The 24,169-nt window shown below is 37.3% G+C and overlaps 1 protein-coding gene across 4 annotated transcripts in view; it reads right to left on the bottom strand.

The window, feature by feature from the left end:
* Window positions 1-24,169, bottom strand: part of PAK2 (p21 (RAC1) activated kinase 2) — an 80,765-nt gene that overhangs the window by 8,263 nt on the left and 48,333 nt on the right. For all 4 annotated transcript variants that reach the window (XM_046658330.1, XM_046658328.1, XM_046658329.1 and 1 more), the window contains 11 exons: window positions 20,689-20,789; window positions 20,183-20,330; window positions 18,614-18,645; window positions 17,532-17,639; window positions 16,525-16,657; window positions 15,082-15,145; window positions 13,212-13,260; window positions 12,614-12,726; window positions 11,378-11,495; window positions 9,743-9,842; window positions 7,177-7,373 (listed from right to left, as the gene is read on the bottom strand). In XM_046658330.1, coding sequence (XP_046514286.1) covers window positions 7,177-7,373; window positions 9,743-9,842; window positions 11,378-11,495; window positions 12,614-12,726; window positions 13,212-13,260; window positions 15,082-15,145; window positions 16,525-16,657; window positions 17,532-17,639; window positions 18,614-18,645; window positions 20,183-20,330; window positions 20,689-20,789 — 1,163 coding nt within the window. The remainder of the gene's footprint in view (window positions 1-7,176; window positions 7,374-9,742; window positions 9,843-11,377; window positions 11,496-12,613; window positions 12,727-13,211; window positions 13,261-15,081; window positions 15,146-16,524; window positions 16,658-17,531; window positions 17,640-18,613; window positions 18,646-20,182; window positions 20,331-20,688; window positions 20,790-24,169) is intronic.

Here is a 24,169-nt window from a genome sequence, read left to right as displayed (position 1 = left end):
ACATGGCTTCCCCTCCCCATCTCAAATATTCTCCTTATCTACTGAGGCCTGACTCTCCCAAGAGGATTCTCATGGGCCTCATCTGCAGTGCTCTCTAGAGGTAGCTTTATCTCTCCCCTACCTTTGTATCGCTGGGCCCGAAGATGGAGTGTCCTTTCAGCTCGTCATTGCTACTTTGAGATCTCCTTCTCTATAACTCCTGGGCTTTCAAACTCATATTGACCTTTCCTTGTCTCAAACATCTACCAAACACTGTTATCATCTCTAACATACTCATAATTCACAGTGATTTCAATAGCTACAAAGGTGCCTGTTAACGTTCCTTGACCTCCTCTTCTCTGATGTTCTTGTCCCTTAGGCTTCCTCAGCCACACACACCCATGGTCATGTCCTACACCTTATCAGTACCAATAAGTGCAACTCTTAAATCTCAGCTGCTCTCCACACCTCCTATGTTTTTCACTCCTAGTACCCCAATGCCAGCAATCCTTTGACTATCCTGGACCCAAATAAATCCCATTGATCTTCCAGTGTCCATCATTTCTTTCACATAATCACTTCTTTGACCCCCTCGCACTTCACAGCATTCACTTGACTAGATGGGGTTAAAACTCTGCCTACTCCTTGCCTGTACCTATGCAGCTAAGGACGGTGGAAAAAGCAGCTAAATCCCTGGTGACTGGCGTCACTAACCTCACATGAGCCTGTCGTCTGCAGCACTCCTACTGGATTCCCCTATTTCACTCGCTCTCCCACTCTCCTCTTTCTGTCTCAGGATACTAGACATCACATTTAGTTGTCATGTCTCCTTAGGCTCCTCTTGCCTATGACAATTTCTCAGACTTCCTTTCCTTTAGATGACCTTAACAGTATAGAGGAGCACTAGTCAGGTGTTACACTGTAGGATGCCCCTCTGTTGCAGTCTGTCTGATGTTTTTCTCATGATTAGACTCAGATTATGGGTTTTAGGGAGGAAGATCAGAGTCAGAGTGCCATTTTCATCACATCCTACCAAGGGTAGATGATTTATCACTACTGATGTTGCCCTTATCACCTGGCGGAAGCAGTGTTTGCCAGGTTACTCCACTGTAAAGTTACTCTTCCCCCCCCTTTCCACACCATGCTCTTTGGAAGGAAGTCACTATGTGCAGCCGACACTCAAGGAGTGAGAAGTTAACGCTCCATCTCCTTTAGGGTGGAAAAAGTACATAAATTATCTGGAATTATTCTGCATGGGAGATTTGTCTCTTCTGCCCTATTTATTTATTCAATCATTTACTTGTCTAATTACAGACTCATAAATATTATTTTACACTTTGGGATATAATTCCATACTACTTTATTTTGTTCAAATTGTTGCATCTTTAGCCACTGGCACTCTTTCAATTGGCCTCTGTGCCCCTTAGACATACCCCCCCATCAGTGTGGGCTTTTTTCTTTAACTCAGCATTATCTACGATTCCATTTTATCTCCTTAGTTGAGTTTTATTAGGTAAAACTCCTTCTTTCATGATTTAGTGTTTCCTTAAGGGTTTTATAGCATACATCTTTCAACTTTCACAATCATCATAATATTATATCACTTCACAGAGTGTATAAGAATATCACAGTTCTCTCCCTCAGCCCTAGGCTTTTGTTGTCATTTTACTTATATATAAGTTCTTTTCCTCCCTCCATTGCTATTATTTTTATTTAAACTTTTATCATTTAAAGATATTTATATTTTTAAAAATCTGGTATATTTACCCAATAGTTTCTATTTCTCATGCTCTTCCTTTCGTGTGGAGCCATATTACCACTTTCTTTCTGCTTGAAAGACTTACGTTACCATTTCCTGTAGTGTAGATTCGCTAGTGATAAATACTGTAAACTTCTGTATGTTTGAGAAATCTTTATTTCACCTTAGTTTTTAAAAGAAATTTGTTGGCTGCAGAATTCTCAGTTGACTGATTTTTTCTTTCAAAACTTGGTTACACATATATTAGAACATTTGAAGTTGTCTCACAGTTCACTGACGCTATTACATTTTTCAAAAAACTCATTTTAGTCCCTATGTTTCATTTTTGATAGTTTCTGTTACTGTGTCTATGATTATTAAATCATTAATTGTTTTTTCTGCAATGTATAACCTGCCACTAATCTAATCTCAAACACTATAGCTTCTATCTATAAATTTAATTTGGGTTTTTAAAAATATATATACTTTCCAAATATCTCTACTTAACTCTTTTAACCTCTGGAATGAAGTCATAAAAACTCTTTTAATGACCCTGTGTGCTAATTCTTTACCTGTATCAGTTCTGGGTGAGTTTCAATTGATTGATTTTCCTCCTCATTACGGGTTGTGTTTTCCTGCTCTTTAGCCTGCCCGGTAAACTTCGACAGGATATTTGGGTGCTTGTTGGGTGCTAGAAATATCTGTATTCCTATAAATATTCTTGAGCTTTGTTCTGGGACACAGTTATTTGGGAACATGACCTGTTGGGTCTTGTTTTAAGATCTGCTAGGTGGGACCACAGCAGCATGCGGTCTAGGGGTAATTATTTCCCATCACTGAGGCAAGACTCTCTTGAGCCTTCTATTCAATATCCTGAGAATTACAAGGTTTTCCACTGTGGCTGACAGAAGCAGGCACTGTTCCCAGACTGTGTGAGCACCAGGCACTGTTCTCTGCAATCTTATCAGATGGTTACATCCTCAGCCTTGGGTAGATTCCTCACACAGGTGCGCCAATCTCTGTTAAATGCTCAAAGGGGACTCTCTGTAGATCTCCAGAGCCTTCTCTGAGAAGCTTTCTCCTCTCCCGTACTCTGTCTTGTGAACTCCAGCTGCCTTGGTCTCCCCACATTCTCAACTCCATCTCCTCAACTCAAGGAGTCTATTGTGCCCCATCTGGGTTCTCCCTCCCTGTACATGTCCGGGAAACTCTCAAAACATTAAGTTGGGGCAATCACAGGGCTCACTTCATGCCTTTTTGGCCTCTGAGATCACAGTTCTTGTTTCATGTCTAGTGTCTTGAAAACCATAAACTCTGGTTTCATATGCTTTAGTGTGGGTTTTTTTTCTTTTTCTGCTTTTTCTCCCCCAATTCCCCCAGGATATAGTTGCATATTTTAGTTGTGGGTCCTTCTAGTTGTGGCATGTGGGACACCGTCTCAGCATGGCCTGATGAGTGGTGCCATGTCCATGCCCAGGATGTGAACTGGTGAAACCTTTGCCGCCAAAGCGGAGCAGGAGGACTTAACCACTCGGCCACAGGGCCGGCCCAAGTGTGGGGTTTTTCGTTTTTTCAAGATTGGCACCTGAGTTAATATCTATCTGTTGCCAATCTTCTTTTTTTCCCCCTTCTTCTCCTGGAAGCCTCCCAGTACACAGCTGTACACTGTAGTTGTGGGTCCTTCTGGTTGTGCTATGTGGGACGCTGCCTCAGCATGGCCTGATGAGTGGTGCCATGTCCACGCCCAGGATCCACACTGGCAAAATCCTGGGCTGCCAAGCAGAGCGTGCAAACTTAACCACTTGGCCACAGGGCTGACCCCCTTTTTTTTGTTATTTCAGGCAAGGAGGGTTAATCTAGTCCCTGTTATTCCATCTTGACAGGAAGCAGAAGTTCCCGCTTGTCAAGTTTTCACCAATTTCCTCCACATTGCCAACTCCAGCGATCAAGTCTCAGTCCTCATATCTTGGTGACATAACTGTAATTTCTGACAAGCTGATCTCTCCCTCACTTTTGGCATGTACATTCCAGGGCATGTGTTTATTTGGTTTTATCTACCTCTCTGGCCCTTCTTTTTCAGTCTATTTTCCTGGTCTGCCACACCAACTCTCAGCTATGGACTGCCTCAGGGAGCAAGCTGAATCTCTTCTCTTGTCTGTCCATGCCCACTTAACCTGGTGATTTTGTCTAGTCTCATAACTTTAAGTAATGTCTATAGTTTACAAGTCTCAATTTATATCTCTAGTCTGGATCCCAGACTTGCATACCCAACAGCCTATTCCACATATCCACTTTGATGTCTTAACAGGCACTGCAAACTTAACATGTCTAAAACATGTTAAAATGTTATCTCCTGATCTCCCACCTGCTACCCTACTCCACCTGCAGTCTTCCCCATTTCAGTTAAGACAAACTTCAATTTCATCATTCTAGCTACTTAGGCCAAACTCTTGGAGTCACCTCTCCCTCTCTCAAAATATATCCTTTCAAAATACATCCAGAATCCAACTCCTTTTTCCCACCTCACCGATACCATCCTGGTCTAAGCTACTATCATTTCTGGCCTGGATTATCGCACCAGCCTCCTAACTGGACTTCCTGCCTCTGCCTTTGCCTCCCTCAAGAATCTCTTCTCAACAAAGCAGCCAGAGTGATCTGCTGAAATGCAAGACCACTTTGCTTCTCTGTTCAAACTCTGCAATAGTTTCCTCATCTTACCTGTGTAGAAGCCAGAATCCTTACAAAGGCCTAATAAGGCACGACAGTCGGGCCTCATTTCTTCACTGATCTACCTGTTTTCTCCAGCTGTGTGCTCACTACATGCTAGCCTTAACGATCTTTGAATGTATCAGCAATGCTCCCGCTGGAGGGTCTCTGCATGTGCTGTTCTTTCCGAGAAATATTCTTCCCTTAGGTAACCTAATATCACTTTCTTACCTCCTGTGTTCACAAGTCACCTCAGTGAAGCCTCTCCCAAGCTCTCTTGAAATGGAACACTCTTGACTCCCTCCCCACCAGTCTCAGCACTCAGAGTCCATCATTTAATATGTTACATATTATTCTTATTTATTTTGTTTACTGTCTCTCTCCTCCTTCTATGAGGGCAGGAATTCTGGTTGGTTCTTTTAGACAGCGCCTTGAACAGTGCCTCACACAGAGCAGGTACTCAAATCAATGTTTGCTGAACAAATAAATGAAACTAGAGGGTTTTAAAAATTATTCTGAACAGTGTTCTAAAATTAATCATCACTATACAAGTACTTTAATTGCTCACTTGAACTGGAATCTTTGCAAGGGGATGAAGAGCATCAGGAAAATCCAATGCCATGCAGACAGAGCATCTCCTGCACATACTCACTACCTTGGCATTCTCTAGCCCATTTTATAGCATGTCCAAGCTATTTTGAATAAAAATTTTAAAAAATTTCTGACAATAGTCAAATATGGTTATATGCAGTCAAATATGGTAATTTAAAAACTTTCTTTCAAATAACTGCTTGAGATATAATTCATATAGTATAAAAATCATCCTTTTAAAGTGCACAATTCAGTGTTTTTAGTATATTCACAGGTTATACAACCATCATCACTAAGTCCAGAGCATTCTTATCCCTCCAAAAGAACGCCAATGCACATTATTAGTTACTCCCCATGCCCTCCTCTCCTCAGTACCTGCAAACCCTTAATCTTCTGTCTCCATGTATTTACCTGTTCTAGAGATTTCATATGCAGTCGATCTTCATTATTTGCAGATTCCATTTTTGCAACTTCGCCTACTCGCTAAAATTTGTAACCCCCAAATCAGTACTCTCAGAGCTTTTGTGGTCGTTTGTGGATATGTGCCGAGAGGTGAAAAGCAGAGCACTGAAGTGCTGTCTAGTGTTCCTAAGTGCAAGAAGGCAGTGATGTGCCTTACGGAGAAAATACACGTGTGTGATAAGCTTCTTTCAAAAGGCATGAGTTATAGTGCTGCTGGCTGTGAGTTCAATAACACTGAATCAACAATATATATTCAATAGTCTCTAAACAAACACACATAAAGCAAGGTTATGTACTGGTCAGTTGACACAGGCTTGCAGGAATCTAACCCTATATTTCCTCTAGAAGCAATGATTCAGTATTAATTCAGTGTATGTGGCTTTACAGAACCTAACTACCATGAACAACAGAACTGACCCTAAATAGAATCATACAATATATGATCTTGTGTGTCTGACTCAGCATGTTTTCAAGGTTCAACGTTATATGAATCTGTACTTCATTCCTTTATTATGGCTAAATAATACTCCATGGTACAGATGTACCACTTTTATTCACTTATTCATCAAGTGACAGACATTTGGGTTGTTTCCACTGTTGGCTATTACGAATAAGGCTACTGTGAACATCTGTGCACAAGTTTTTGTGTGGATGTGTGCTTTTAATTCTCTTGGGTAAATACCTAGCAGTGGAATTGCTAGGTTATAGGGTAACACAATGTTAACTTTTAGAAACTGCCAAGTTGTTTTCCGAAGTGCTGCGCCACTTTACATTTCCACATGTATGAGGGTTCCAATTCCTCCACATTCCCATCAGCACTTACCATTGTCCATCTTTTTGACTATAGCCATTCTTATAGGTGTGAAGTGGTATCTTGTTGGGGTTTTAATTTGCATTTCCTTAATAACTAATGATATTGAGCTATCTATGGTAACTTAAAAGTAGGAGTTTCAGAGAAGAAATGAACAAAAAACAAAACAACAAGAGACAGACAGACAGGGGCTGGCCCAGTGGCGCAGTGGTTAAGTTCACGCACTCTCCTTCAGAGGCCTGGGTTCATGGGTTTGGATCCTGGGTGTGGACCTAGACCACTCATCAAGCCATGCTGGGGCAGAAATCCACGTACAAAATAGAGGAAGATGGGCAACAGGTGTTAGCTCAGGGCCAACCTTCCTCAGCAAAAAAAAAAAAAAAAAAGACAGACAGAAAGTACAGACCCCAAACTCTCCACCTCAACTAAGGGCGTATTTAATGGTTCAAAGTCTACTGACCTCCTCTGTATCTCAGGACCCTGTCTTTTGAGTGAATCTGGGCTTTAACACTGTTATCTATACAGCTTTCTCACAGATGTGATCTTGTTTTCCCCTTCTCTGTACCTGGGGGTACAGAGGCCAAGGTTCAAGTTGATAACCTGAAGGGTATATCTAGGGACTCTTCACTCTGTAGAAAAGTGAGCAAATTCTTACTTAGGCACACGATTAGAAACCATATATCTTACTGAAGATCTATAGACTCTTTACCTAACACACTTAACTGAACAACCCAGAAGCAAATGATTTTAGATGCAGAGTGAGGGCAGAGATTAGGTTTTATCAACTTTGTATCCTAAATTCTTGGCCAGTGCCTGGCATAAGCAGGTTCTAAATGTTTTAAATGAAAGTATTTTTCTTAAAATAAGGCTTGTGTCTAATTGGTCTTACCCTCAAGGGATTTTCGTTGAGGTAAGGAGGCTCTCCTTCCACCATCTCAATAGCCATGATACCCAGAGACCATATGTCCACTTTAGGGCCATAAGCCTTCCGTGTGACCACCTCTGGTGCCATCCAGTATGGCGTTCCAACCATGGTACTTCGCTTGCTCTGCTCAGGGGTGATCTGGGCGCAGAAACCAAAGTCAGCTGTAAAACAAAACACCTAGAGTTAATGGTGTCCACAGATGGTTTTATCTAAGAGCTCACTTTGTATGACTTAATTAATTACATTTGACTATTCAGTCTCTTGTTTCTTAAGACTGTATTAATACAGCAGAACCAGAATGTGTTTACATACGTTTTGATGATGTTACATACTCTCACTGGTTTATTTTCACTTCCCACAAGCAGACAGTAAATTATCAGGACGTTTTTTCTTCTGAATAATTAATTCTATCCTAAAAATTGTAATACAAGGAGGCTGGCCCTGTGGCCGAGTGGTTAAGTTGGTGCGCTCTGCCGCAGGAGGCCCAGTGTTTCGTTGGTTCGAATCCTGGGCGCGGACATGTCACTGCTCATCAAACCACGCTAAGGCAGCGTCCCACATGCCACAACTAGAAGGACTCACAACCAAGAATATAGAACTATGTACTGGGGGGCTTTGGGGAGAAAAAGGAAAAAAATAAAATCTAAAAAAAAAAAAAAAAAAATTGTAACACAGTTGAAAAAGATCTAAAAGAAAAAGTTGACCAAAGGTGGACACCAAAACTAAAAGCTATGAATCAGGCAAAGGCCAGCAAGTGGTAACTACTTTTGAAGAAAATAAACAGAAACTAGAATTACAAAGCATCTAACTTAGCAGACAGCAGAGAAAAAGAACACATTTAACTCCAACTGTACCTACGAGGTGGTTAACAGCATCACTCTGCTCCAACCACCTCACTGTGTAACCGAGGAGCAGAAGACCCAGCTGAGCAGACAGCATTAATTTAGTGGGAAACTCAGGATGAGAATCTAGAGTTTCTTCCTCCATTCTACTGTTAAAATTCATTCTACTCCACATGTAACTAGTGTTAACATTTAGGTTTGTAAGCCTCAGACTTGTTGTTACACATTTATATACATATATATAAGATTAATGAACCGCTTGGTCTACCTTACCTAATTAGGATATTTTGTAGACTGTTTTTTAAAATAACTTATTTTTAGAGATCTTTCCATATTAGTACATTGTTCTCTTTCATTATTATAATTATACATTACAGAATATTAAAATATCCTAACACTCAACCATTCCCATAGTGCTGGACATTAAATTTAAGAACTTTTTAATTTTTCTTCAGAATGTTGGAGAGAAAAATCTTTGTACTTATTGTTGTGCATATGCTCAGTAATACTATAAGAGAGAATCCTAAAAGAGCAATTGTTAGGTCAAATAATAATATTTATAGCTAAAATGGGTGGTTAGAATAAACCAGGCACTGTTCCAAGTACCTTATAAGAATTAACATACCTAATCCTCATCATAACTCTATGAGATAGGGTCATTATTACTACTCACATTTTACAAATGGGGAAACTGAGGCATACATATTTTTAGACAACTTACCCAAGATCATTCATCTAGTAAGTGGCAGAGCCAGGATAAAACATTATCCCCAAAAGTCTAATTCAGTTTACATGTGTATCCACCAAAAATGTATGAGAATACCCATTTCTAACTTGCTCATTAAGATTAGTAATCTTATATTTTGTGATCATCTGATAGAACCTAAACCCCCTTTCTTATGGTTGGATAACCTTTGGAAGATGTATCTTAAAAAAGAGATGCTGAAAAAGGAGCCCAACTCTCCAGCAGAACAGAAAAAAAGTTTTCGGTATCTTGATCCAAGAAATGCTTTGAATTTTCCATAGTTGGAGAAACCTCAGTAGAAGTTCTTCTTGAATCCTCCAGGGGGCAGGGTTGGAACTGACAGACTACAGCTGGCAGAGGAAAAGGAAGCTTAGGATTTTTTCCCCCATGACTTTACCATGTCTGATTCAGAAGATAATTAGTGAAAAAAGTTTACACGGGTTTTTTTTCCCTTGTCGTCTCTGAAGTCAGGGTCATACAGCCCTCCCCCAATCAGGCCATGCTCTACCAAATCCAAAGAAAGTTGAATAGCACAAGGAGAAGAATCTAACCTAACAGATGGCAGAGGCAAATTCAAGTTTATCTTTGGAAGACAGCACACACATTATGACAGTCCCAGGCACCGTTTCTCAGTGCTTTACATTTTTAATCCTCAGAAGAATTCTCTGAGACAGGTACTATTATTTTCCTTATCACACGAATGAGAAAATAGACACAAAGAGATTAAGTAACTTGCCCCAAATTATCAAGCAACTAGTAGCAGATCTGCTATTTACACTCAAGCTGTCCAGTTAAGAGTCCATACTCTTTATCACTCTTCTCCCTCCCCCTCCATATATGAAGTCATAAAAATATTAATAGCAGAAGAGATTATTTTACTTAAACAAAAGGCAGGAAGTTATAATAAACAACAATAAATGGTATTTGTTCATTTGTTACTCACTAAGTTTAACTGATCCTTCCATCCCCAATAGCACATTGTCACTTTTTATGTCTCTGTGGATCACTTGATTAGCATGTAAAAACTCCAATGCCTGTAAACACTGAACAGAAGAAAAACACCGATCAATGAAACAGTCCCTGAAAAGTCTAAAGGAGGCTCACATACAGTACTTCGGACCCGAGCACCGCCTCTGGTATCCAGAAGACATTCCAATACTTAGGTTTCAAAAGAAAAAACACCCTCTCATGTGCAAAGTTACGAAAATACGATACCTTAATTAATTAGCTGCCCCTCCTCCCACCCTTTGGTCTTTCCCAGAGACAATTATTAAATGATGTCTTATCTAGTCCTATCTCTGGCCAAGGATTATTTAAAATCCCACGAATATCACTCTGTCTTCAATGATCTCATCTATAAAATGATGGGTGGGTCTACACAATTTCCAGGCCTTTTCAGGTTTAAGTGCCTGGAGGTACACAGCACTCAGTAAACATGCACAAGGCTCTTTAGAAATGATTTCAACAGTAAAGGATAAACTTGTGATCATTCCCGCTTGAATCTGAGACACTCAGAAGTCTAATCAACGCAAACCACTGAAAAGTGGGTAAGATCCTGGGTGTTTGGCTCCACTCAGCTGTTTGTCAATGTGACATAAGGTATTTTCTTCATTTCTTCTATGGTGGATTTCTCATAAAGCTATAGCTATGACCCAGACACCACTGATGAAAGATTAACTTTACTCTTATGCCATGTTTCAGAAAGGACTGAGTTAAAAGTGAGAAAAGACTCTTCCCTTTTCCTGAAATACAAGAACGAGATCAGATTTTTAAAATCTGCTTGCCTCTATGTTTTTTAACATAAACTGAGCATAAATTGTAAACATGGAAAAAGCTGTTTTTATTTCTTACCCTGATCAGAGAAGAACAACAAATACAGTCTGTATATCATTAATAACAACTAAAAATCTCATTTAAAATATTCTACTATTCATTCAAGGAATAAACCTATGTATTACTGCACTACATTTACCAAAAATTTAAGCCGATGATTGAAAAAAACAAATCCCAGGAAAATACTTGTACAAATAAATAGAAACAAAGTTTTCACAATTAGAAGAACTCCTAAAATAATTTTTACATCAATTATGAAAAAAATTAGAAAAACAAAGTAAGTGTAAATTCTTAAGTTTTTATCAGCTTTTAAGCCATCAAACACTCTCTGATAAGGGCTGTCACATTATTAACCTATCGTATTCATAACTGTTAAGGAGTTCTTAGTTCCGTCTCTCCTCAAACGACCAAGGGCTCTCTCTTTAGGGGGAGCATTATTAACTCAGAACTAAAATTTTCAAAGAATATTTTGTTAACACCTTAATTAAAGCAGAAAAAGGAAAACATCAATGTACTATCTTTATATGAACAAAGTTTATAATTCACTTTTGTATCACTGTAAAAATGCTGAAAGCCAAACCATAGGAAACACAATAGTCTCAAGAATTTTTACAATTTTGCCCTTTGTGACAAAGATTCCTAGGAAAGTATCTCACACAACAAAAATTACGCAAAAATCTTCCCTCCTCTTTACCTCCTGCTAACCAGACATCACCGTAACTTACCAAAAAGGGAGCCAACTCACCTCTCTGCATACGGCAGCGATCTGTGCTTCATCCATGCAGGTTTCTGTTACAACATCAGTAAGTGATCCCCCAGCAAGGTATTCCATCACCACAAACAATTCATCTCCCATCAGGTAACTAAACAAAGAACAGGCAAGAGACACTCGCGTTTTTACTTTTTTTAAACACATGGCCTCTGTGTTGAAGAATTCAAATGTTAGGCGCCCTAATAACAAAACAAGAAAGCTGGCAGCTTTGAGAGCTAGGAAGAAAGTTGCTACATAACAGCACAGAAAAGTAACTGAGGATCACATTATGATTCTCCTGGATCACTCGTAACTTGAGTGTGTACACAGATTATTCCACTTAAAATAACCCTGCGAGGCAGGAATTACTCGTCCTGTTTTACAGATGAAGAGAGAGGCTTGAAGAGGTTAAGTAACTCATCCAAAGTGACATAGCTGGTAAGTGACAGAACCAGAACCTGAAGCCAAGTACAACCGATTCCAAAGTGTATGGCTTAACCACCATGCTATAGCAACTTGAAATACTATTTTAAAAAGTAGGGAAATGTACCTGGAAAGTTTATTTCTATGAACATGGTCCCTATAACTAGGGCTAAAGTCTAAAAATGTGTTATCTTTTTCCCATTCTAAACAAATTGAAATACGGAAGTAAGAAAATCGCCTATAGTCCTCTCTCTCTGAAACAATCACTATTACCATTTTCATTTATTTTTCCACTATTCTTCTTTCATTCACATAAATGTAATTACTTTAAAAAACCCACATACTTGTAAGATACAAAATTTTCTATTCTGCTTTTTATTCTATTTAACATCAATTTCTAAATTAAAATAAGGTTTTGATAGACATACTATTTGCCCGTGAAAAACAGCATCTGAAATAAAAATTAATCCAAAAGTTTAAAAACCGTGTGGCCAGTAACCTCTATCATTCAAGACACGAATCACAGCCAACCTTTCCCTCATGTTTCTGCTTCTGATCATTTGTAACTAATAAGAGCACCAGCAGCAATGTCCTTCATTTAACTGCCTTCTCTCACTTGCCAAGTGATATCTACGTAGAAAAAGGGCCCGCTAAACTGTAATGTGCTATTTTTCTCTCTCCTCCTCCTGCAAGCTTCCATTTCAGCACTGACATTCTACTCTAGTCTAAGTAAAGCGGCTACCCCCAAAACCACGAGACTTAAAATTTCCACATCTGTCCCAGTGTTTACGAAATATTCATATTTACCTGTCCAAGAAGTTAACTATGTTGGGATTCTTTAATTCTTTCATTACCAGAATCTCATTAATGATCAATTCCTTCTTTGGCTGTTTCTGTAAATTAATTTGTTTGATAGCAACCTATGATGGAAACAGAATTAAAAAAAAATCAAAACAAGTTTCCTAATTCTCTTAGAAAATTACAAACACTAGTTAGTCATTTAATTTACTGCATATATATCACATATACAATGAGATAACCTACTCATAGGGAGTACTTTTACTTCCACGTGGCCTATGCACAATGCTGTGTAATACACAGAGCCTAATTATTTTTAGATTTCTCTTGAAGCTGACTAACCAACCCAAGGTCAGTCCAGTGCCAGGAATTAATCCTCTTTTCATTTCAAGCTGTGAAAATACTTTTTAAAATATTTGCTTATTTATGAAACAACACAAAGTTCCGTTCCTCCAGTTAATAAGAAAAGTGCTAGGACATTATGCAGAGTAATTCTTTTGACATGTTCCATTGAAAAAGAGATTTCTATTGATTATTCACAGGTTTATCTAGTTTGTCCTATACTAAAATCTAATGGTAACACCCAGAAGTATGAAAAAGTAGCTACCTCCTGCCCCAATGCCACATCGGTAGCAGTGAAAACTGTACCAGAAGCCCTGGGGGGAAAAAGACACAACAAGATTTAAGGTTTATAAATCACTATCATTTAAAACATCCAAACACTTTATACTTAGAACTACTGAAAAAGAACTAAAGAACATTTAAGACCTAACATCTTTAACAGCAGTAAAAGTAAAAACAAGAGAGAAAAAAAATAAGAAAAAGAGGCAATTCTTGTGGCCAAAATTTAGGTTAGAAATGTCATAAATTTCCTTCCTAAAAAAGTAGGAAAAAGATAAAGGAAAGAAAAAAGTAACATATATTTATGGATCCACCTCCCTGCTCAAGAAACAAAGAACTGCAAATACATTCGAAGGTTCTTACGTGCCCTTTCCAAGGGCATCCTCCCTCCTCCCCAAAGTAAGCTGTATTTGGTGTTTATTCTGCATTTGATGCGCACTATTTCCATGTAGTTCTCCATACTTTAACTACAAGGGACACAGCTGTGTATCACTATAGAATATATTCAACATACTTTTTAAACTTCATATAAACTGTTTCATTTTACATATTTTTCTTTTCTTTTCTTTTTTTTTTTTGAGGAAGATTAGCCTTGAGCTAACTACTGCCCATCCTCCTCTTTTTGTTGAGGAAGACTGGCTCTGAGCTAACATCCATGCCCATCTTCCTCTACTGTATATGTGGGATGCCTACTATAGCATGGTTTTTGCCAAGTGGTGCCATGTCCGTACCCGGGATCTGAACCGGCAAACCCCGGGCCGCCGAGAAGCAGAACGTGCGAACTTAACCAATGCGCCACTGGGCCGGCCCCAATTTTATGTATTTTTCTGCAATTTGCTTTTTTTTTTTTGGCACCTGGGCTAACAACTGTTGCCAATCTTCGTTTTTTTTTTTTTTAAGGATTGGAACCTAGGCTAATAACTGTTGCCAATCTTTTTTTCTTCTTTTCTGCTTTATCTCCCCAAACCCTCCCTGTACACAGTTGTATATCTTAGTTGCACGTCCTCCTAGTTGTGGGATGTGGGACACCGCCTCAACGTGGCCTGACGAGTGGTGCCATGTCCGCGCCCAGGATCCGAACCCTGGGCCGCTGCAGCAGAGCACGTGAACTTAACTTCTCGGCCACGGAGCTGGCCCCCAATTTGCTTTTTTAATTCAACATTGGATTTTGGAAGGTTATCCATATGGATAGGTGTTATTCATTCATAACTATTATAATAATATATATTATTCAACATATTACAATTTATCCATTTCAAGTTCAAGACTATTAAGAAGATTTTCAATTTTTCGTTATTAAAAACCAGTGCTGCAACTGAATTTAGTTTTTAAAAAGAAAGAAAGTTTTCAAAAGAGACTTAAGCTCTCTTTCTAAATTCACGGAACACTTTCCAGAGATTAACAACATTAAAAACTCAAGATTTTCATTTGCTCCCAAGCAACAGAAAAAAAAGTTTAGTTAGTTTAAAAATACAAATTAGTGGATAAAAACAGAAGATCAGTAGATTCAGAGATCAATACTCAATCATATGACTAAAATGCATGTTTTTATTGCCTATAATCTTATAGTAAAAGTGTTCTTATTGTCTTTTAAATATATTTGATGGGCAATTTTTCCAGCCATCTAATCTCTTACCACGAATGAGAAATAACATTTAAGAAGAAATAACGTACAATCATTGCTAAGTAATACAGTTTTTAAAATAGCATCTAGAAATAAATGCATTACTTATTTACACAAATCCAAGGATATCACTCATAGGATAGTGTAAGTGCTCTATGTCAGCAGGCAAAGGAGATACCATGCTGTACACCTAAGTATTGAATATTGTGGTGATACAGTCACAAATACTTACCCTTGCCCAATTTTCTCATATCTTGTATATTTTTTCTTAGGGTCACCTATGCTCACGATAGTTCCTATTTTAAACAAAAACAACAAAAAGTTGGAAGCTCAGTCAAGCATTTTAAAATTGTAAGTTAATTCTAATATCATTATTCCTTATAATAAAACACTGATTTTAGAACTGTGGTTTTCAAATGTAACACTAAATTTCCAAAACAAAATACTAAAGAAACTTAAGGAATAAAAATAAACAGTATCAGAAGCAAAAAGACACATTATTGCCATTAGGTTAGACCTCCTAACTAATGTCTTGATTATCATTACTTTAAAAAGTGATCACGTTTTAAAAAGACCAACTGTAGAAGTTTGCCTGAAACTAAGGGGCTTCTCAGGATGTGGGATGCTCAGTCTTAAAACCGGGACATTTCTGGGGAAAGGATGAGCCGGTCATTCTACTTTTCATATTCCACTGAAATGTATTAAACCAATAATAAGTTATGAAACTACTTACTATCAAAAATAATATATAAATGATACCCAAACGAATAACCCTAAATGGCTCTTCTGACTCTTTCCATATATCTTCTTTCAATATATTTACGAAACCACTTATTACTACAAAGATGACTCTACTTTAACATGAACTAAGCATACATCTATTTTAGGAAAGTTCACAAAGTCACAGCTAAGAAACAGGTTTTAAAATTAGGATATTGAACATAAAACCATACCTTATATTCTTATTACTGGTAAATCAAAATATTAGAGACCATACTAAATTTTTACTTGCTCAAGGTAAAAGTAGACAGGGGCATATCAAGGAAACGCACATAAATAATCCAATTTTATCTAGGAATATCAAATCTACAGCCACTATAGTTAGAGTATTTTTCCTTGATTCCTCTGGGTCAGTGTTCTTTATAGTTGCTATAGACTTCTCATCAGACATTACTGCTATCCTCTTCCTGGCACTGTGTACATTATTTCCAATGGTTGATCCAGGCCAGTGAGAGTTGATGGATGAAAGGGGAAAAGAGGAAAAAAATACATTTTATGCCTACACATACATCTACACAGGAAGGCCATTTCGTTTAGTTATTTAGGGACATTTGGTATTCTCACACTGAGAGGCTACAGTTATACATAAACATATACAAACTTCCTTTGATAAAGTCTCCAACTATGACCCTGAGATTTGGCCCTTCAGGAAAAAGTACTGCTCCCAAAGGTACTGACTATTGCAAAGACACTGCTCACTAGTCAACACATAATAATAAGCAAAGAAGAATATTGGCTTCACTAGATTTTAATTGAAGCTATTGCTCCTAGAAGAAAATAGTTTATTCTTTATGTGTTAAGCCAAAATATAAGGTATAAATTAAAATCCATCTGGGCCAAATGTTTCAAGAGCTGTTAACAATTTAAGAATAATATAAAAACGTAGCTAACATACTTAATTTCTCCATAATCTCTTCATCTGTCATTTTGGTCTTCTTTTTCTGTTTGTCAGAAGACTTAGGACCACCATCAACATTAGATTCACCAACTGGTGCAGGAATAGGGTCTATTACAGACCGTGTATAAATCTGCAGAGAGACAGTTAATTACTAAGATTTGAGGAAAAATATTTTTATGTATTCTTACTGGCACACTATGCAGTTTTTTGATTTTTAAAAAGAAGTACAAATTTAAAAATCATGCTTTTACAACAAAAGGGAAATAGAGAGCAAAATAATAGAAACCTTGATGCTGAAATAACTATTAATTCCCACAAAAATTTTTACACAAATACGATATCTACCATTTCATTTTGAACAGCCAGTTCTGGGAGATAAAGAAAAGACCTCTGTCATTCGATCAGGATCCTCAGAGTGTCACCTGCCAGTTGTGCCACCACTCCATCACACACACTGCAGAGCCTCCCCCACGCTCTACCTGTGTTAATACAGGCAGCAGGACAGGACACTTTCTGTCTCTACCTGAGGTCACTGTTAAAATCCTCCCATGTTGGGTTAGGAATATCACTCTCAGCAGCCTCCTGAATGACACCAAGGCGTTGAGGGAAATGTAAAATGGGAGATAAAATACATAATTTGGGTAAAAAGTAAGGTCCAAGTTTTAGACATAGTAGTTATAGTTTTCTGCATCGAGATAACAGAAAAAGCCAGAGAAATAGATGAATTCTTGAGAAGAGAGGGTGTAACATAGAAAGAAAAAACAATGAGATAAGTATTTTAACTTTTAAAGAAGCCACTTGATTTTAATTTTTCAAACACTAGGTTTTTTTGACCAGTAATCTTTAGGTAAAGGTCTCCTATTCAAATTTCCCGATACTAAAATATCTTAAGTCTGAGGCCTTTTTGAAATTAATCATTGGAAGTCAAATACAGATTGCTGTTTTTTAATAAAAAACACACAGGCACAGACACACACAGCCCAGTTCACTAATCAGACACGTACTGATTTTGTATGATCCGGTCGTGGGGCAATAACAGGGGGAGCAGCCTCTTCATCATCATCGTCCTCCTCTGTTACTACTGCTGGTGTCTCTGATCCCTTGGTATTCAGCTGCATTTATTACAGGAGCAAAGTAAAGAAGACAAGTCAAATATAGTAACACACTAAAATACGACACTCTCTTTTTTAACATACCTGAAAAAAATGTATTTCTTTAATACTTCATTTCAAGATGATAAAATCTCACTCCTAATCTAATCATTTAAAAAGTAACGGCAATTTTATAAGTTATAAAAAGTAAGCTTATGAAATAAATGTATATGGTAAATACCAAGTATTTTTAAGAGAGAATTTATACCCTTTCTATAGAGAATTTTATACCCTTTAAACAAGCCCTAAAAGTAAACAATCACTTTATTTGTTAAGACCAAAAACAAAGATCCTGTAGGCTTTGTATAAGTCAGAGTCATTTTCAGTCATTTAAAACAGTCAGATTCACCAGAAAAAATGGTGGCTAACGAAACAAAAGAGGAAGGCAGTAACCTTTAGACAGAGCTTATGATATGCCAGGTGTGTGCTGGGGAGGTGCACTCTACATAGCGCGTTTAATCTTCATATAACTCCAGGGGATTATTTCCTCCCAACTGAAGAAACGAAAATAAAACAGTGACTGTCTGCAGGAGGTGACTGTGCTCACACAATAACTTAAAGTTTCAGACAACTCTGAAGACTCTGACAGGCTTCTCTTGTTCAGTATGTTCCCATATTCTATATTCAATAAAACAGCACCAGGGGAAAATGCTAGCAAGTTCTTTGTATTCATGCTTGTATATGGCAACATTATCAAAAGTAGCTAAACTGCTCTAAAGCTCATAATAAGTTTTGGTTACTTTAAGTAATGTATCAAGGAAATTCTATTTGCTTAATATGGCTTCCTCAACTAATCAGATGGCCAGCTAAGAACGTACAATAAGTAGTTATTTATTTATGATGGCTGTAATTTATTTTAGAAAGCAAAATAAAAACAGATTTGTTTTGGGTAACAAATTACAACAAGAGCTACAAGAAATAACATATTAACTTACTGCTGGTGTTCCAGAAGGGAAGCCATCCTTCTCTGAATATGAGACAAAAAATAACGCCAAGTTAACAATTCAAAAAATAAAACTTCTATATAATAAAAGGAAGAAAATAGAAAGCAGAGCAAGAAAAATGTTTATAAATTGATTTCATTTTAAGCTAAATTAAGTCTTGAGGAAAATGACAACATCAGTATTCAAACTGGAATTCATACAACATTGAGCTAACAAATTTCAAATCTTAATGCAACTTTAAATTTACTACAAGTCACTGAATTGTATACCTCAAAAGGGTGAATTTTACAGCATGTAAATTATACCTTAATAAAGTTATTAAAATTTATTTGCAACTATACCTGTCAATTTGTGTTTATTAAAACAAAACAGAAGTTTATTTGTAACAATATTTTCTCCTGAAAAATCCCTGAAGGCAAAACAGTTTATGAAGACTCAACATCAAAACGCTCACTCTGGAGTTCAGAAGAGCAAGTTTTGTTTTGTTTTATTTTTTAAGATGCCAAGAGACTTATTATATATATATATGTAAAATGAAAAGAACATTCTGGTTGAACATGGATTTAAAAAAAGAGATGACTAATTGACACAGATTTGCTAGTTGACACGAAAGTTCTAGGGGCAAGGCTGACCTTTTGCTAAGGACAGACTAGGCTAAGCAAAAAGTTCACATCTGCCAAGTTGTCTCTATCCATTCCTTGAGCACAACCCTTATTTCTGCAAGGATGCAATCAAATTAAGTACAATTAATTTAAAACAACATGTATGATTTTAGCGCAATCATATTGTTTTTAAAAACTACGTGTATGACTTTAGGGAACAGAGAAACATATTAATGACACCCTGAGGATGTAATCAGCAAAATCTACACTGGAGGAAAGGGGACAAATGATCCTGTTTCTTTAACAAATAAACTGCAAGACAAAGAGAGCATGAAAGAGGGGAAGCCTAAATATCAAAAGGCATTGGACAGAGAGAGCAATTAACTGTAACGTATGGACTTTATTCCAATCCTCACTTGAATAAACTATTTTTTAAAAATACATTATTCTCCAATTCTTACCTGACGATATCCCAATTCTGAGGTAAAAATTCTTTTAGTTCTGTTTGCTTTATGTTTATATATTTGATGTTTCAATTTTTGAGTGGACTTAAACATTTTTTACTTCAAAGTCTGTGCATTTATATAGTGAAACAACCCTCCTCCTGTCCCACTAACAATAAATATGTTTCTAGTATGAACATGTCTATAAATCAGCACCTTTCTTTCCCTTCTATTGCTGGAAGTCATTCAAAAGCAGTGAAAAGAAAAGACAATATAAACCAAAGGCCAAAACATTCACTTTTGGCAAAACTAAGAGGTTACTATAATCCCGAGACTCCAAATCATGTGCAAGAGCTGTCCCAATCAGTTGACAAAAGGCAGATCCATGCAGGGGAATAAGTAGAGACAAGAACCATAGCTTAGCTTCTTATTTTTCCAGAAGCAACCTTTTTATCTAGAAGTATAACTCTGCAATCCCATTTGAATCAGCCTTTTAACGTTGTCTGATGTCTTACCAGGAGGAGTAAAGCTCAGGTATTTCTGTTTCACTGTGTTGGAGTCATAGAACTTTAAGACATCCAGCACAGCCTGAGGATTCTTCTTTTGCTCTAGTTTGGTGATATTGGAGGTCTGTAATAATCGAGCCCACTGTTCTGGCATGCCCTAATGAAAGGATATTCAGGAAATTAGTTGTTTTGAGTTGCTCTAACAAAGTCAATTTCTAGAGGTAAATGACAAAATACATAAAACAAATCAGTGTACACAATTGTAGGTTTGACTAAATTCGAAAAAGTCTAGTCTTGTAAAGGTCTATTTTTCTAAACATATTTTGCATACTTATAATTAACGGGCTTAGCTCCCTAGGAAAAAGATACCCCCAACCAGAAACACTTTTATAAGAATACAGAGAAAAGCACTTAGAATTCACAGTTAACGTGGATAGAAAAGCTAACTTCGAACTTAATACTGAAAGGAAAGGTTTAAGCGCTGACATAAGTAAGCCCCAATTAGGCAAACTTACTGTGAATTCTCCAGTAACAGCATCAAAGCCAACATGGATAGTGTGCTCAAAATCAGATGGAGGAGAAATTTCTGGCCGTTCCTTCTCTTTCTTCTTACTTCCTAGAGGGCATTAAAAAAAAAAAATCAGCCTATTTAAAAAAGATTAATAAAAATACTCATAATTGTACGTTTGTATTTTTCCTAAAACAGATTAGGAACAAAGTTATTCTAGAAAAGAGATTTCCCCTAAAAACACTGGCTGATAGGAAACTGATACACGAAACACAGTGAGCTATCCTGTCATCAAGCAGGGGCGGAGACAAGCAGGTCCTGATTAAAGAGGCGCACAGACTGAACCAGCTCCAGGCCTGAATAAAAGGACACGGCAGGACAGACAGCCCTTACGATGCTGGTTCTCTCATAAATAGAGGCCTACATCGCAGACACCGAGCAATTTGGAAAATAAAGTCTATCCAATCCTATTTCTATTTGGCCATGTTCATCCAGAAAGAACAATGTCCATTACTATGACCATGTAAATAATATGCACTGTACAGAAAAGTAGTACAAAGACCGCATCACCTTTCTTGTGCAACGCTAACCCTTCTTTCTATTGAAGTTAATAAGTGCTACATTTTAAAGTTTCCTAGTTTTTTTGTGGCTCCACCAATTACTTTTGCAACATTTCTGCCACACACCTATCAATAACATCCTCTGTAAATTCAAACACATTGGTTCCTTTTTTGACCCTGGCCTCCTTGCTCTCAGATCCTCCTGCTCTCACCTGCAGTAGTTTATGTCCAGGCTGTGGAATGGCTACCATCCTAGAACCTTTCTTTCTTCACTTTTACCCTGTGCAGGAATCTATTTTTTGGATCCTATGTTTTCTTCTTCTTGGTTTACCCCTTGAAAATTCTTGACCATATATATATTTTGGTTGAAAAAGCTTTTTTCCCCCCCTTCAGAATTTCTTCTAATCTCCAGTGTTGCTATTTAGGAGGCCAATGCCATTTTGAACCACTGTTGAAAATCAACTGTCCATACATGCATGGGTCTATTTCCAGACACTCAACTTCGTTGCAATCATCTCTTATTTTTATGCCAATACCCGACTGCCTTGATTACTGTAATTGTAGAATAGGCATTGAAACTACAAAGTATAAGCCTTGTAACTTTTTCTCCCCCAAAACTCTTTGGCTAGTCTAGGTCCTTTGCACTTCCACGTGAATTTTAGAATCAGCTTGATAACTTTTACAAAAAGCCTGCCGGGCTTTTGACTGGGATTGCATTGAATCCTCAGACCACTTTGGGGAGAACTGATTTCTGACCAATACTGAGTCTTTTAATGCATGAAAACAGTGAATTTCTTTGTTTATTTAGTCCTTTGTTTTCTCTCAGCAATGTCTTATAGTTATCAGTGTACAGATCTGTCACTGCTTTTGCCAGATTTCTGCCTCAGTATCTCAAAATTTCTATTGCTATTGCAAATGGTACAGCTTTTAACGTCTACTTTCAATTACTAATTGATGGCATATAGTAACACAGTTGATTCTTGAATATCAATTTCACATCCTGAAATCTTACTGTAGCTACTTTTTAGTTCCAGTACCATTTTTGTAGCTATCATAGAATTTCCCTTAAAAATCTGGTTATGTTGTTGGTGAATTAAGACAGGTTTACTACTTCTTTCTCACTCTGGATTCCTTTTACTTCTGTTTTTTGCCTTACTGCACTGACTATAACCTCTAGCACACTGTTGAATGAAAGTGGTGAGAAGGGAAATCTTTGCATTCTTCCTGATCTTAGTGGGAAAACAGCCATTTTTTTCACCATTAACTTTGATGCCAGCAGTAGGTTTTTCAAAGATGCCCTATATCAGGTCAAGGGCATTTTCTTCTATTGCAAGTATGCTTAACGATTTTATCAGAAATGGATATTGGATTTTGTCAAATGCTTTTTCTACATCCATTGAGGCGAACATGTGGTTTACCTTTTTCATTTTGTTAATAGAGTGCACTACACTGATTTCCAAATGTTACAGCAACCTTGCCCTCCTGAAATGAAATTCACTTGGTCATGATGCATTACTCTTATTAGACACTGTTGTATTCTAATGTTAAATTCTTCCTAAGATTTTGCATCTATGTTCATGAGCAATTTGGATATGCAGCTTTCTTTTCTTGTAAAGACTTTAGTTGGGGTATCATAAAATGAGTTCGGAAGTATTCTTTCCTATTCAGTTTTCTGAAAGTTTGTGTAGAATTGGTGATATTTCTTTCTTAAATGTTTGGTGGAATTCACCAGTGGTGCTATCTGGGTCTGATACTTTCTCTGTGGAAAGGCTAGTAACTACAAACTAAATTTCCCTAAGAGATACAGGGTTTTCAGGTTACCTATTTCTTCTCAAATGAGCTTTGAAAATTTGTGTCTTTTGAGAAATTTTTCCCTTTTATCTAACATGTTAAATTTGTGTATATTTGTTCATAATATTACTTTATCATTTTTTTAAGGAAGATTAGCCCTGAATTAACATCTGCTGCCAATCCTCCTTTTTGCTGAGGAAAACTGGCCCTGAGCTAACATCCGTGCCCATCTTCCCCTACTTTATATGTGCGACGCCTGCCACAGCATGGCTTGCCACGCAGTGCCATGTCTGCACCCGAGATCCAAACGGGTGAACCCCAGGCTACCAAAGCAGAACGCGTGCACTTAACCGCTGTGCCACCGGGCCAGCTCCTTACTTTATCTTTTTAATATTTGTAAAATCTGTTAAGGATGGTACCTCTCTCATTCTCAATATTGGTAATTTGTGTCTTCTTTCTTTTATCCCCTCATCAGTCTGGCTAGACGTTTACCCATTTCACTGATATTCTCAATGAATCAGCTTTTGGTTTCACTGATTTTTCTGTATTTTTCTTGTATTTCGTTAATCTCCACTTTGATTTTTATTATTTCTTTTATTCTACTGACTTTGGATCTCACCTGCTCTTCCCTTCTAGTTTATTAAGATGGCTTTGCTGAAGTCATTGATCTGAAATAATTTTTTTCTTTTCCAATACAGGTGTTTAATACTATAAATTTTCCTTTATGTATTGCTCTAGGAGCCTCATACAGATACTGACATTTTCAATTTTCATTTTCATTCATGTCATATACTTTACTTTCTAAATATTCTTTTGATTTCTTCATTTATTTGGAAGTGTTTTATTTACTTTCCAAATATTTCCAGAGATCTTTCCATTATTGATTTCTAATTTAGTTACACTGTAATCACAGAATATACTTTGTGTGATTTGAATCCTTCTAAATTTCTTGAGACTTTTAAAAATGATCTTAGAATATGATTTATCTCAGTAAATGTTTCATTGTTTACTTAAAAAGAATGTGTATTCTGCTGTGTGGAATGTTCCACAAATGCTAGTCCATCCAGGTGGTTGTGGTTTTAGCAGTTTTCTGTCCATTTGTTCTACCAATTATTGAGAGAAGTGTACTGGAATCTC

This window comes from Equus quagga, chromosome 4 (assembly GCF_021613505.1).
Source record: "Equus quagga isolate Etosha38 chromosome 4, UCLA_HA_Equagga_1.0, whole genome shotgun sequence".
Taxonomy (NCBI): Eukaryota; Metazoa; Chordata; class Mammalia; order Perissodactyla; family Equidae; genus Equus; species Equus quagga.
Note: the sequence above shows the minus strand (reverse complement) of the source record. Positions and strands in the feature narration are given on the sequence as shown.